The 13,522-nt window shown below is 36.5% G+C and overlaps 1 protein-coding gene across 1 annotated transcript; it reads left to right on the top strand.

The window, feature by feature from the left end:
* The first annotated feature begins 1,105 nt into the window (after positions 1-1,105).
* bmp4 (bone morphogenetic protein 4) lies at positions 1,106-9,706 on the top strand. The gene is made up of 4 exons (XM_073826732.1): positions 1,106-1,392; positions 3,800-3,922; positions 5,200-5,555; positions 8,358-9,706. Exons 3-4 carry the CDS (start codon positions 5,207-5,209, stop codon positions 9,209-9,211), a joined length of 1,203 nt encoding a protein of 400 aa, XP_073682833.1. The 5' UTR covers positions 1,106-1,392; positions 3,800-3,922; positions 5,200-5,206; the 3' UTR covers positions 9,212-9,706.
* Positions 9,707-13,522: the final 3,816 nt, after the last annotated feature.

The raw sequence follows: 13,522 nt of genomic DNA, 5'->3' as shown, positions 1-13,522 counted from the left end.
TGAGTCAAAGCACTTGAGCCAGACAGGTAAATAATATGGTAATGAGGGTGTCTGCGAGTGCTTCTTCACACACTGGGGGTTAATTGTTATTATAGGGGCAAGAGGTCAAACGGAAAAGGCTTCCGGGCTTGGTGAAATATACATTAATAGGAAACATTCACTGATCTCCACTGCAACGTGATAGTGCTCACAGTGATTTCAAGTTATTAGGTTTGAAAACTTTGAAAACTATGACTTTATTCACTTATGTGAGCAGTAGAGTGATGCGAATGGACAAGAAAATGCTACATTATAACATTTTCTTTCTAATGTTCCCAAAACCTTTTTTTTTTTAAGTTTTAACACATTTTTGTGATTATGCAAACATTCAGTTTTAAAATGTGTTACTTTTGAATGTTCTCTGAAGAGAAAAAAAAAAAAAACGAATAAAATAAAACATCCCATGAACAATTTATTATTATAGTTTTTTTTCTGCTAATGTTTTAAGAACATTAAGAGAAAATAACTCTAAACAAACATTCTATTAACATTATTGGAACAACTTTGGCAGAACCTTGAACGTTAACTAAAGTTCTGAGAACATTCCTGGTTAGCGTGGTTTCCACAAATACATTTTATGTATTTGTTTGTTTGTTTGTTTGTGTGTTAGCTCTCTATAAAACATCTGTTAAACCAATAAAATCTGAAGAACGTTTGTACAACTTTTCCTAACTCTGCCATGTAACCCATTACAAAGTCCAAAGGATGTTGTTTTCTGAACCTGTGGCACTGCAAAGAATCATGTTGAAGAACTTTCGCTTTTAACCTTATAACTTGAGTTTATTTTCCTGTGACTCAAATAAACATGCTCTTTTCCTTCTCTATGCAAGTGTGGTCAACCCATGTGATGACATCCCTGGAAGAACTTTTTCTTGGAGGAAAAAAACATTTAATAGATTGCATGTGCTTGCCAGCAGACTGATTATACACTCCAGAAGATATCGCAGTATCCATCCCCAGCGTGGTGTTGCAGCGCATGCACGTAACTTAAAGAAGGAAATAGATCTTGTGTGTTTGCGTTCTCTGGGGTTTATCTGAGGTGTTGGGTGAAGTGCGGTGGGTTGAGAGAGAGAGTAGGGGAGGAGGCAGAGGAACTTCATAGGGCGGTCACATAAAAACTGCCATGAGAACTGGATGCGAGATCAGTCGGTGATGTTCTCCGTGCTCGACTATTCTTGGAGCTACAGAGATCCGCGTTCGCATTGGACTCAGTTGGTTTCTTCTACGAGATGCGGAACTAATGATCTAAACATTCGCTTCAGGGTTGGACTTTTGTTATGCGAGGTGAACTCCTTTGAAAACTCCTTTTAACCGTTTTCTCATCCAGGAATACCGTGCGCATCTCTACCAATGGTAAGTTGGCGTGTCGTATTTAAGCCAAGTATTGAATACCAAGAAGTGATTTCTAACCATATCTGATGTGTTATTCAAACCAGTGACATGCTTTTGGCCATTTTGCGCGCAAATGGAATCTTGGCCTTTTTACGCCCTGTATTCTCTAGAACTCTCCCATTATATTCCACAAACCTGTCTTCACGTTTACAGACGCAATTACTATAATCAACAAAGCTGTGTATACCGAAAACGGGAGCGTTCTGCTTTGTTGCATAGCCAACTAATTGTACTGGGAGTATTAGGAATGTTACACGGGATTAATTATTTCTATGTTTGATTACCGGATAGCTTATGTCAAATGTTTAGAACCACCAACGCACTCAGGCACCTGACCGAGCGCTCACAGGAAACCAGCCGGTTGGATGAGAGCTTCCACATCTGCTCGTAATGTACCAGTATGGCATTTCATTCAAACGGAATAGACATTCAGCTTAATTTAAACAATTAAACGTGGTGGCTAAGTATCTTTTGGCAGCGTGTCAAAATCCACTTTTATATGACCTTTTGTATTCTGCTATAAAATGTTACATTATAAGTGGTTTCGGCGTAGGCACTAAACTGGTTTACGTTGGCATTTAAAAACAATAGCTGTGTACTTAATTTGATTTAATATGCACATAAGTAAAACCGGTCTCTGGTGTCAAACTGAACTAGTACATTTGACCTCCACGAGTGTTTTGAAGACTCGTGCTTTGTCTTAAACGACTTGTAATGAAGAGTGATGGCACTGGAGTCAAGCATAAGAACACGTCTGTAAGGTTTTATGAGGTACATTATGACATAAAGAGACACAACCCATGAGTCACTTGGCAGGGATGTTTATCTTTAGTTCAAGGAGGTGGAAAGCCAAAAAAAAAAAAAAAAAAGAAACAAGATACTGTCTAAATATCTTTTAATGCCACATACTTAAAAGTAAACACTGTTGCAAGAGTTGTAGTCAGTCCACTGATGATTACAGAACAACAGATGTTGTTGTCTAGACTAGCAGAGGTCTTGAGCCCTTCTCTGGCCAAGAAAACGGTTATTGCTGGATGTAGTAATGTGCTTGTTGTAATACTATAATACTGGACGCACATACTTTGTTATAACATTGCACACCATTAACAACCACTGGTTTTGATGGACAGAGGACTTGTAAATTGTAAGGGAGAGCATATTTTGATTTTATTTTTGTTGTTGTTTTTCATGCAAATTCAGATCAAACAATAATTGGAGCAGCCTAGTTTAGAGATTATGTATTGTACATATCTATGAACTACTTTTCCAAATGGACAGAACGCTACTTGGGTCAGCAGATTTGATTTCGGCATTAAACCTGACAGAGGTTAGTTCCTTACAGATGGTAAATTACATATCTGAAAAACCATGTGCATAACCTAATCTCATTAAGCAGGGTCAGGGTAGAGCAAAGTCGAACGCTGTGAGCTTTACACAACTCTGCCAAACTAAAGGAAGCAAACTGCACTATAAAACCCACTCTGTCCAAAAGCACATGCACTGCACTCCATCTTCAAACAGGGATTCTGTAAATATTTAGGGCAGTATCTGTAGGCTTTTAAACAAGAGTAGGTGGTCTGAAGAAACCAATTGTTTGTGCTTTGTTACATGTTTTCTGGCATGCCTGATCAAAGTCTTTTAGTTACGCTCGTTTTTATGGTTTGCGCTTGACATAATGAACTGTTTGAATAGCTGTACTAGCTTCGTTGTTGTTCAAACGGCAGATTTTATGAATCTTAAACCCACTGGTCTTCTGTTAAAAATCTAGATCATTTAAGAAACACTAGTAGTATCGCAACTGTGAAGACAGAGAGAGAAATAACACTCATGACCACACACACACGGTGTTCTTGTTAAAATGCATCATTCCTGTTGTAATGGTTGGACACGCTCCAGCAGAACCAAGTCCAAGAAATGACAAAATGCATGCGTTGCTACGCTCAACTATTGACTTCAGCTGTGGATTCGGTGATGACGTTGCTTTTAAAATCCCATTTGTGGAGTTGCACGGTGGTTGCATTGCAACCTGAAGTCTGGTGTAGAACCAGGACGGTGCCGCTTGTATGGCCAGTCTGGGCTGGGGGACTTTTAAAAGACCATCAATAAAAGAGGCAGACTGAGATCCCTTTGTCGACAAACGAACCTCTATTTGTATGTAAATTGAATTGCCATCTATCTTTTCAGGTGTTCACACCTGGCAGTCATGTGCAACACGTTACCTTTGCTCATTTGCAAGCAGCATTTCAGTGTCTGTCTGGCCCAAACTTGCGTTTAGCTCTTACTGAAATCGTGCAATGCTTATACTTAAATCTTTACTGTAATCGAGTAACATAAAAAATTAAATGGCAAATCTACCCTTGTCTTTCAGGAAAGGAATCTCCCCGCAGTTCTTAAACAGCCTCGCAGGACCACGTAACATTCACTTGAGGAACTCATCCTGTATCAACTCTCGACAAACATGGACTGTTTTCCCATGCTTTATTTTCTGTCGGTAAGTGGACCACGCCTATCCAGACCTAATCGTGTGACGGGGTTGTTACATATTTGGAGCAAATTAAAAGGCTTAGTCATTCTTTACAAAAACAGTGGTCAATAAGGAGTTTTGCTTTAAGCTTTTTTATGTTGCGGTTCAGGCACTTGAAAATTGTAGGTTGCAGTCCTTGTTTGACATCGGTTGTGACTACCAGTGTAGTTTGGTTTGACCCTTAAAGGGATAGTTCTCACAAAAAATGAAAATGATATCATCATTTACACACCCTCATGTCCTTCCAAACCATTCCAAAATGGTTTTGTGGAACAGAGAAGAAAGATATTTTTGAGAATGTGTTTTTGTGTGTCCGTGCACTCTTAAAAATAAAAGTTTATTGGCATTTATGGTTGCACGGAGAACCTTTAACAGCAATGCAACCTTTCCATTGCTCAAAAGGTCATTTATAGTAGAAAAAGGCTCTTTAGATTATTAAAATGTTCTTTACACTATGAAAAAATGGTTCCGTAAAGAACTAGTCACTGAAATGCTCCTCCAAAAGGTCAAAAAATCATGGAAAAAGTCAAGTCTAAAGGAAGTCATACAGGGTTGAAATGACATGAGGGTGAGTAATAACGCATAATTTTATTTATTTATTTGTGATGCATAATCCCTTAAACTTTTGAACTGTTAATATTGTTGATGTAAACTGACTTTCAAAAGTTCTAAGGTTCTAAAAAAGGTCTAAACATACTCTTCTACAATGTAAATAAATTGTTTTTGATGTTTTATATAAAATAACCAAATGTTATTGGAGTATATTTTACAAGAAAATACTATTTCAGTCTTTCTACTTCAAAATGTAACAATTTAATGTGTCTTGCCAATTCTGTGCAATTAGTTGTGCATTTAGTAGCATTTTTTTGTTCATTTTCTGCATTCTGAAACGAGTCGGACATATTTCAGACGATCTTGAACAGCTTGAAGTGGATGTTAGTGAACGTCAAAAGTATTTGTAACGAGCTACTTGAATACTAATGCATTTAGATTAATGACAGAAACATTTGAAGGAAACTTTGTCGCCCCCTTAAGTATGGAGGTCTGTTAAAGGACCAAATCATTGACCAAGCATTCTGCCTTTGAGAACTTGCGTAAAGTATGTTTCTGACCTAAATGTCAATGACATTTTAATGGTATCCGGTTTAATTATTGAAAGCGAGGTGACAATGGGGAATCAAACATCTTTCATTGAAGTCTTGCTTTTCTCTTCTGCTTCCTCAAATCCCCCGCCTGCCCACCAGAGACATCATGATTCCTGGTAATCGAATGCTGATGGTCATTTTATTATGCCAAGTCCTACTGGGAGAGAGCAGCAATGCTAGTCTAATACCTGAGGAAGGGAAGAAGAAAGCGTCGGCTCAGCACCTGGGTCAGAGTCATGAACTGCTGCGGGACTTTGAAGCCACGCTGCTGCACATGTTTGGGCTGCAGAGGCGACCGCGACCCAGCTACTCGGCTGTCGTGCCCCAATACCTGCTGGACCTGTACCGCCTGCAGTCAGGGGAGGCCGAAGAGGCCGGAGCCCACGACGTGAGCTTCGATTATCCCGAAAGGTCCACTAGTCGAGCAAACACTGTGAGAGGATTCCATCATGAAGGTAAGATGGCAGAGACGGTCACACTTGACAAATGCACACTCAACCCAACAAGTCTCTGCATCGCCACACTTTGTCATGTGGATCCCGTCGAGGGACTTTCCTCAACATGCAATTATTTTTAATGCTACTCCACAGATTTCTAAATAAACTCCTGATGCCAGCAATGCGGTCTCTTAGGCAGACTGAATTCCCAGAAGGCTTCAGAGAAATACGCATTTAGTATCAAGTTGATAGAAGGCCATCAGCGTGGTTAAACAGTTTATTCGTGTTATTTTACTTTTCTTTTTTACCTGCATACCTAAATGAGTCAGAGTTGAGACTACAGTGGATACCATTGAAAATAAAAGAGTGTGGATTCTGAGAGACAAACTGAATTTGCAAACGTGTTCTGCATGAAAAAAGAAAAGAAAGAAAGCAACATTTATTAGCTTTAATTTAGTATGAAATTACATTTTAATTTAATTTAATCAGAAATATGTATTTTCCCAGTCAAAATAAAAAGATTATTTATTATGAAGTCCATAAACCGCACTTAATCAATATATTTTCTTTAGACATAAATACATAAATAAATAAAAATAAGGACACCCTACTTTATTTATTTATTTGTGTGGCCTTTTACAACTTAATTTAACTGTAAACAAAAGCTAAATTAGCTCTAATAGATCATCCACTTTAAAAAAAAACTAAAATAAATTGGTTTTAATTTAATTTACTTATTATAAATAAAGACAACTTCAAAAGACCATAATGTTTATTGTGATGACTTTTTTTTTAAAATATGCATCTTTTTTTGCACTAACAAAAACATCAAAAACAGAAAAATGAATGAAAACCAGAATAACTTCTGCAGTTAGTTAATCTAGACAATTTGGGTTTTGCACTTGAAAGGCGGGAGTATAAATAACATGGTATTTATAGTGTTTCTAAATGTCATTGGTGGATCAAACAAATCATCCCACCCACAAACTCTCACTTTTGGCTGAGCCAATATTTCCAGACAGTCCAAAAAAATATTGCAATTTAATTTGGCACCTCTGGTAATGTAGAAATTACACTCTTTCCCTGTATTGAAGATTCTGTTCAAGTAGACATTATGTAGCAAAATGTGACATAATCAGATGAGAGCAAACATTATAGCTTTAACATGGTGTGATTGCAAGGTAGGAATATTTGTAACTAAGAGTCCAAGTGATGTTATTATTAAACCTGTTAATTCAGGGTAAAAAAGAGACTGTCGTTTTCACAACATTAACCCAGATAGGGTAATCAGCACCACCATACAGATCAAAACTATATAAATAACAGTGGTAACTTACTGGAAATGTTTGAGAACAATCTTACAGCTTCTGTTAAGAAGAAATAATCCAATTCAATCTTACCATTTTCTCCTTCTTCTGAATGATGTTTTCAATGAAGACTCCTGAGTCTCTAGCCATCTGTTTAGTAAAGTAATCCTGAAGAACTACAATCACAATCATAACTGTAATTTGTGCTGCATAAAACGAGAGAACAAGAGTGATACGAGACACATGACAGAGATATTTTTACCCAAATGAGAGGGCCATAATACAGAGTTCTCCTAAGAAACTGTCATTATTCTGAGAAATTTGACCACCACAACTGTCAAAACCAAGTATTTGGAAATAGTGAAATATTAATAATATTGATTGAAAATCAGTAACCATAACAGTACAGCTGTACAAATTACTTCACAGCACTGCATTCTGTTAAATTGCATGTAATTAATGCAAGATATCATTTTAGTAGATAATTGCATTATTAGGATTCCTATTTGTACACTAAATTTTTTTTTTTAAATAAACATCTTTACATTTGTCTAATTGAAAATCATGTTTTCAATAGTAGAAATTTTTTTTAATAGAGTTTTTAATAGTAGAAATACTGAAAGTAGTATTTTAGTGTTGATGTGCATCACATAAAGGCTAGATTTACTGCAGAAATAGTTTTTTTTCTCATGTTGTTTAGTACATATTTGAAAAAGACATCACAATAAAGAGGCACAAAATCACTTTCACTGACTTTTACCCTAAATGTTCCCTCTTGGTGGAATGACCAACCCAATTCAATCTAGTCAGCCGAGTCCTTAGACAGAATCTGTTCCGTCTTTATCTGACCCTCTAACTCTAGCAATAATAATAAATAAAAAAAAACTTCTCTATTCTTTTTATAACTTCTATCTTTTCTGTCTTTTTTCTTTTTATTTATTATACAATTAACAAAAAAAAAAAAAAAACACTAGCTTGCTCTGTTCTATCCGTTTTGTTTTTAAGCTAATCTGAGACTTGTGATAGCATTTACATAGCATTGCTCTTTTGTTGATTCTGATTGCTTCCATTGTCCTCATTTGTAAGTCGCTTTGGATAAAAGTGTCTGCCAAATGACTAAATGTAATGTAAATGTAAATAAACATCAAGTTAAACACTGACAAACAAAACGTTTTTAGTTTTATCATAAGTGAACTTATAGCTATTCATAATCATTTTAATTCGTATTATAGCAACTTTTTTTACTTTATTTTTGATGCTGAAATTAAGTTGTTAAACATTAAAAAAGAGACATAAAATAAAAAACTATTTGAAGGAAGTCTGAAAATATATTGATTAAATGTGGTCTAAAATAAGTCATCTCTTTACTTTGAATAATTGTTTTTGTTTTTAGAAAGAAAAACAGTTTTGATTAATATTGAATGAAAATGTAATAATGGAATTTGCTACTGTATCATTTCGAAATTTGTCACGTATCAGTTTCTTGACCTGTCCTCTGATTTTCCTCCTCTAGAGCACATGGAAGAGCTGCAGTCAGACGGCTCACAGGAGACTCCTCTGCGCTTCGTCTTCAATCTCAGCAGCATCCCAGAGGAGGAACTCATTTCTACCGCAGAGCTTCGTATCTACAGGCAACAAATAGATGATGCAATCTCAGATCCTCAACACACGGGAGACGACAGTCTCCACCGAATAAACATATACGAGGTGCTGAAGCCCCCACGGTCCGGGCAGATCATCACGCAGCTCCTGGACACGCGGCTGGTGCGGCACAACGCGTCCCGATGGGAGAGCTTCGACGTGAGTGACGCCGTGCTGCGCTGGACCCGCGACAAGAGCTCCAATCACGGTTTGGCTGTGGAAGTGGTGCCCTTGAACCGAACCTCTCCCCACCAGGGACGGCACGTACGTGTAAGTCGCTCTTTGCATCCGCTTCCGGACGAAGACTGGAACCAGCTTCGCCCGCTGCTGGTCACGTTCGGGCACGACGGCAAAAGCCACCCGTTGACTCGGCGAGCCAAGCGTAGCCCGAAGCAAAGAGGTCGCAAGCGCAACCGCAACTGTCGGCGGCACGCGTTGTACGTGGACTTCAGCGACGTGGGCTGGAACGACTGGATCGTGGCGCCGCCCGGATATCAGGCGTACTACTGTCACGGGGAGTGTCCGTTCCCTTTGGCCGATCACCTGAACTCCACCAATCACGCTATCGTACAGACGCTGGTGAACTCGGTAAACACCAATATTCCCAAGGCCTGCTGCGTTCCCACCGAGCTCAGTGCAATTTCCATGCTCTACCTGGACGAGACGGACAGGGTGGTGTTGAAAAACTATCAGGAGATGGTGGTGGAGGGATGCGGCTGCCGCTGACCGGGCCGCGGTCGCACCGTGGACACTTATTTATAACTTCCGTGTTGAGATGTTTGTCTCATTTCTTTGTCTCCTCGATCATATATTTTGACAAAAAAGTATATATAAATATATATTTATATCAACATAATTAAAAAAAAAAAAGTAAAAGTGTCCTTATTTTAATTATAATTCAGCTGTACAGCTTTTTCATAATGTATATCAGACTGTATAAGGGTTTTTTCTATGAGCTAGAAGAATTAGCCACTAAAAAGTTTATTTACTGGTAGTATTTATTTCTTTAATACAATATACATTCACAAAATGCGTAGCCAAGAGAACCCCCTCAGAACGCATCGTTTGTGTACTTAAAATAGAGCACTGTGTGAAATGCTAGGAGAACTGATTTTCTTGCAATATCAGATGAAGAGATCAGATGTGTATCGAAATGTTCTGCATCAGCATGTGATTTACATGTTCCCAAAATAACTTTGTTGTTAAATAAATTGTGAAACATTCCAACGACAACTTGAGATTCATAAAAAGCAGTATGACACTCTTTTATCAAAGTTTCAAGAACAAAATCATATTTTTTTCTCACTACCATTGTGTAGCTAGTTATATATATCTACATATGTGACCCTGGACCACAAAACCAGTCTTAAGTAGCACAGGTAAATGTGTAGCAATAGCCAAAAATACATTGCATGGGTCAAAAATTATACCCAAAATCATTAGGATATTAATGATTTTAAAGACGATTTTCTCAATATATTTCGATTTTTTTGCACCCTCAAATTCCAGATTTTCAAAAAGTTGTATCTCAGCCAAATATTGTCCTATCCTAACAAACCATACATCAATGGAAAGCTTATTTATTTAGCTTTCAGATTTTCAAAATTGACTGGTTTTGTGGTCCAGGGTCACATCTATATTTACTATCATTTCTAAAAGCTTATTTACATCAGATTGCTCATCTTCAGTCATATTCTGAGAAGTATTAACTGCCTAATGCTGATTTTGCATGTTAGCTACTTTTCCACAAAAACACCTTCAAAATTCAAGCATCTACTATTTGTTTGTCATAAAATAGCACACTTTTTAAATAATGTTCTTTTTGCATGGTTAAAGTCAATACTCACAAAAGAGTTATACATACTATTGCAGTGAAAAAATAGCCATGTATATTACATTTTATGCATGCTATTTGGTATGGATAACGTAATATGAAAAGTAAGAACACATTTTCTTGTACAGATCCAGGTTGAAATATATAAACATAGGTTTTATTTTTTATAATAAACATTGCAATCAGCGTTAATTAAAATGATAAACATGAAAACCCACAAAATATTCATATTTCACCCCATTAATGACATTTAACCACATTTTACATCCTACTTCTCATTATTTTAATGCTAATTAATAAACCTAATATATATATATAGGTATATATTACATGACAGTAATGTAATGTAAACAAATCTGAATTATATAGAATAAATATAATAGAATAAGAATTTGGTGGGAAACTATGCTTAAAGTCTTGTGGAAACAATGCCACCATACAAAAACTGGTCAACAAAAATCTTCACACAATATATACCTACAAATTTAATTTTAGGGTGTAACCTGGATGTATATTTGAATAGGAATACACACAAACAAGCTGATTGACTTGATCAGTGGCATAATAGGCAAGTGAAAGTCTTTTGTAAATCAACACTTCTCAGCGCAAACAAAAGCAATGCATACCGATAGTGGCTTAATGACAGCTGAAGGCAGATTCAGTGAAGATAAAAGGTGCATACCAAAGAAATCATAATGATGAGTGTCATAGCCTATGTTTTCATATATATTGGCCAGTAGAGGTCTGCACTGCAAAAAACGTGAGTGATAAGAACATGACACAGACCTGAGAGCGAATGGCATAGCTAAATGAATGATTTTATAACTCGTAATAATATCAGCATGTTGGCAGTCGAGTCCAGCAGACGCAGATGCAAGCGGTTTCACACCCGTCCTCATCCAGGTGCGTCTGTGATCCGCACAATAGCGGCTAGACTGCGTGACTCAAGCGCACCGCTGAGACTGAATGGGAGTGACACTTGCGCGGATCTGGCGACAAGGCGCTGCGCACGTCGCGACGCGACAACAAATCAAAGGTGAGACGGTGTGTCTCCATCAGCAGACTCAATACAGACGCCTGTCAGGCTCTAAATCACTCATTTACTGCCCGTATTCCACGATAACGCCAACGGAAGCCCTTTGAACTGTCCGATCATCTTTCACTCTTTTGTTAAATGCGTTTCGGATTTAAGGCTTAAATTGATCAAATCCTCTGGTACTACTTGCAGCTTGCGTGAAAATAAACACTTGTTAAAAATACTATTAAGGACTTCTGTCATGCCAGGATTCAGTCATAATGGGGTCCAATAAGAGTCTCTAAGGATGATTAAATACTAAGTTAAATGCCAGCAGGATTCTTTTAATTCTTATTTGTGACCCTGGACTACAAAACCAGTTGCAAGGGTCAGTTTTTTGAAATTGAGATTTATACATCATCTAAAAAGTTGAATAAATAGCTTTCCATTGATGTATGGCTTGTTAGGATAGAACAATATTTGGCTGAGAAACAAATTTGAAAATCTGGAATCTGAGGGTGCAAAAACATCAAAATATTGAGAAAATTGCCTTTAAAGTTGTCCAAATTAAGTTCTTAGTAATGCATGTTACTAATCAAAAATTAAGTTTTTATATATTTACGGTAGGACTTTTACAAAATATCTTCATGGAACATGATCTTTAGCTAATATCCTATTGATTTTTGGCATAAAATAAAAATCGATCCTTTTGACCCATACAATGTATTTTCGCTATTGCTACAAATATACCTGTGCTACTTAAGACTGGTTTTGTGGTCAAGGGTCACATTTGATTTAGAGTTCCAGTGTGTAATCTTTATGCTGGACATTTCCATTAGGGTTCTTGGGAATTTTGCCAAATTATGATGGAATATCCTTTACTAATTCTTTCTGGCCAAAACATTTACTTTGATTTCTGAAGAGTGTGTTTTCAGTGTTTTCAACAAAAAAAAGAAAAAGAAAAACAACAACAACAAAAAATCTCATATGTAAGATAATATCACATTTCTATGACAGGAATTATTTATTAATAAATATAAAAATAATAAATGTTCTCTGTATTCATTTTTGCAAAAATGTTACTCCACTTGACTTGCTACTGACATAATTAACAGGAACACACCGTTCCAAAAAAAGCAATCTAATTAAAATGAAATTAAATTAATTTTTTAAAATCTATTTATTTAGATTTTTGTAAAACTATCACGAATAAAATGGCACAAAGAATATTAGATTAAATACAGTGCAGTAATAACTAGCATTTTGGTGATCTGATTTAATTTTTGTTTTGTTTTTTAAGAATGTAACATTATTAGAAGTCATTCTGATAATTTACTCTTATATCTACTGTTAAAAAGTCTAAAGTTACTAAAGTTACTCTGCTAAAATAATGTACTTTGCAAGGTTGTAACCTCATGTGACCCTGGACCATGGTTATAATTTTGTGAAATTGAGATTTAAACATCATCTGAAATTGAAATAATAAGCTTTCCATTGATGTATGGTTTGTTAGGATTGGATAATATTTGGTTGAAATATGAATCCGAGGGTGCAAAAAAAAAAATCTAAAAATTGAGAAAATCACCTTTAAAGTTGTCCAAATGAAGTTCTTAGTAATGCATATTACTAATCAAAAATTAAGTTTTGATATATTTATGGTAGGGCATTTACAAAATATCTTCATGGAACATGATCTGTACTTAATATCCTAATGATTTTTGGCATAAAAGAAAAATCGATCATTTTGACTCGTACAATGTGCTACGAATATACCTGTGCTACTTAAGACTGGTTTTGTGGTCAAAGGTCATATTTAGGACTAAATATGTAATACATAACAACCCATATGTTTTACCATATTGTTGTCCCCAAGTTCTCAAGAAATTATTAGAAAAATAAATCCCGACACATGACACATTTACAGCGATTAATGTGTAAAAGAAGCAGCACCACATCTAATCTTTAAAGAGAAAAAAAAGCCCACAACATTTGTCTTCTCTCTTTGCGAGGCTTTAGTCAAATTACCTCAGCCTGGAGGTACAGGCTTGCCACTTTCCCTTTGAAGACTATATCAGACACAGGTTTGTCAGATGAGGGAAGGTAGGAATTTCATTTTGAAGTGGCTTAGGGCAGAGGCTGAGCTTTTCCAAGTTTTCTTGGAGCAGATGCACATCAACTGGCCTCTCTC

This window comes from Garra rufa, chromosome 21, assembly GCF_049309525.1.
Source record: "Garra rufa chromosome 21, GarRuf1.0, whole genome shotgun sequence".
Taxonomy (NCBI): Eukaryota; Metazoa; Chordata; class Actinopteri; order Cypriniformes; family Cyprinidae; genus Garra; species Garra rufa.
The sequence above is the reverse complement of the archived record's forward strand: the minus strand, read 5'-3'. Positions and strand labels throughout refer to the sequence as shown.

What these genes read in the sequence shown, in the direction of transcription:
- bmp4 (XM_073826732.1), top strand. Translation starts at nt 5,207, where the DNA reads ATGATTCCTGGTAATCGAATGCTGATGGTCATTTTATTATGCCAAGTC. An exon ending in GAGAGGATTCCATCATGAAG is followed by an intron (nt 5,556 to 8,357) that starts GTAAGATGGCAG and finishes TTCCTCCTCTAG; the next exon opens with AGCACATGGAAGAGCTGCAG.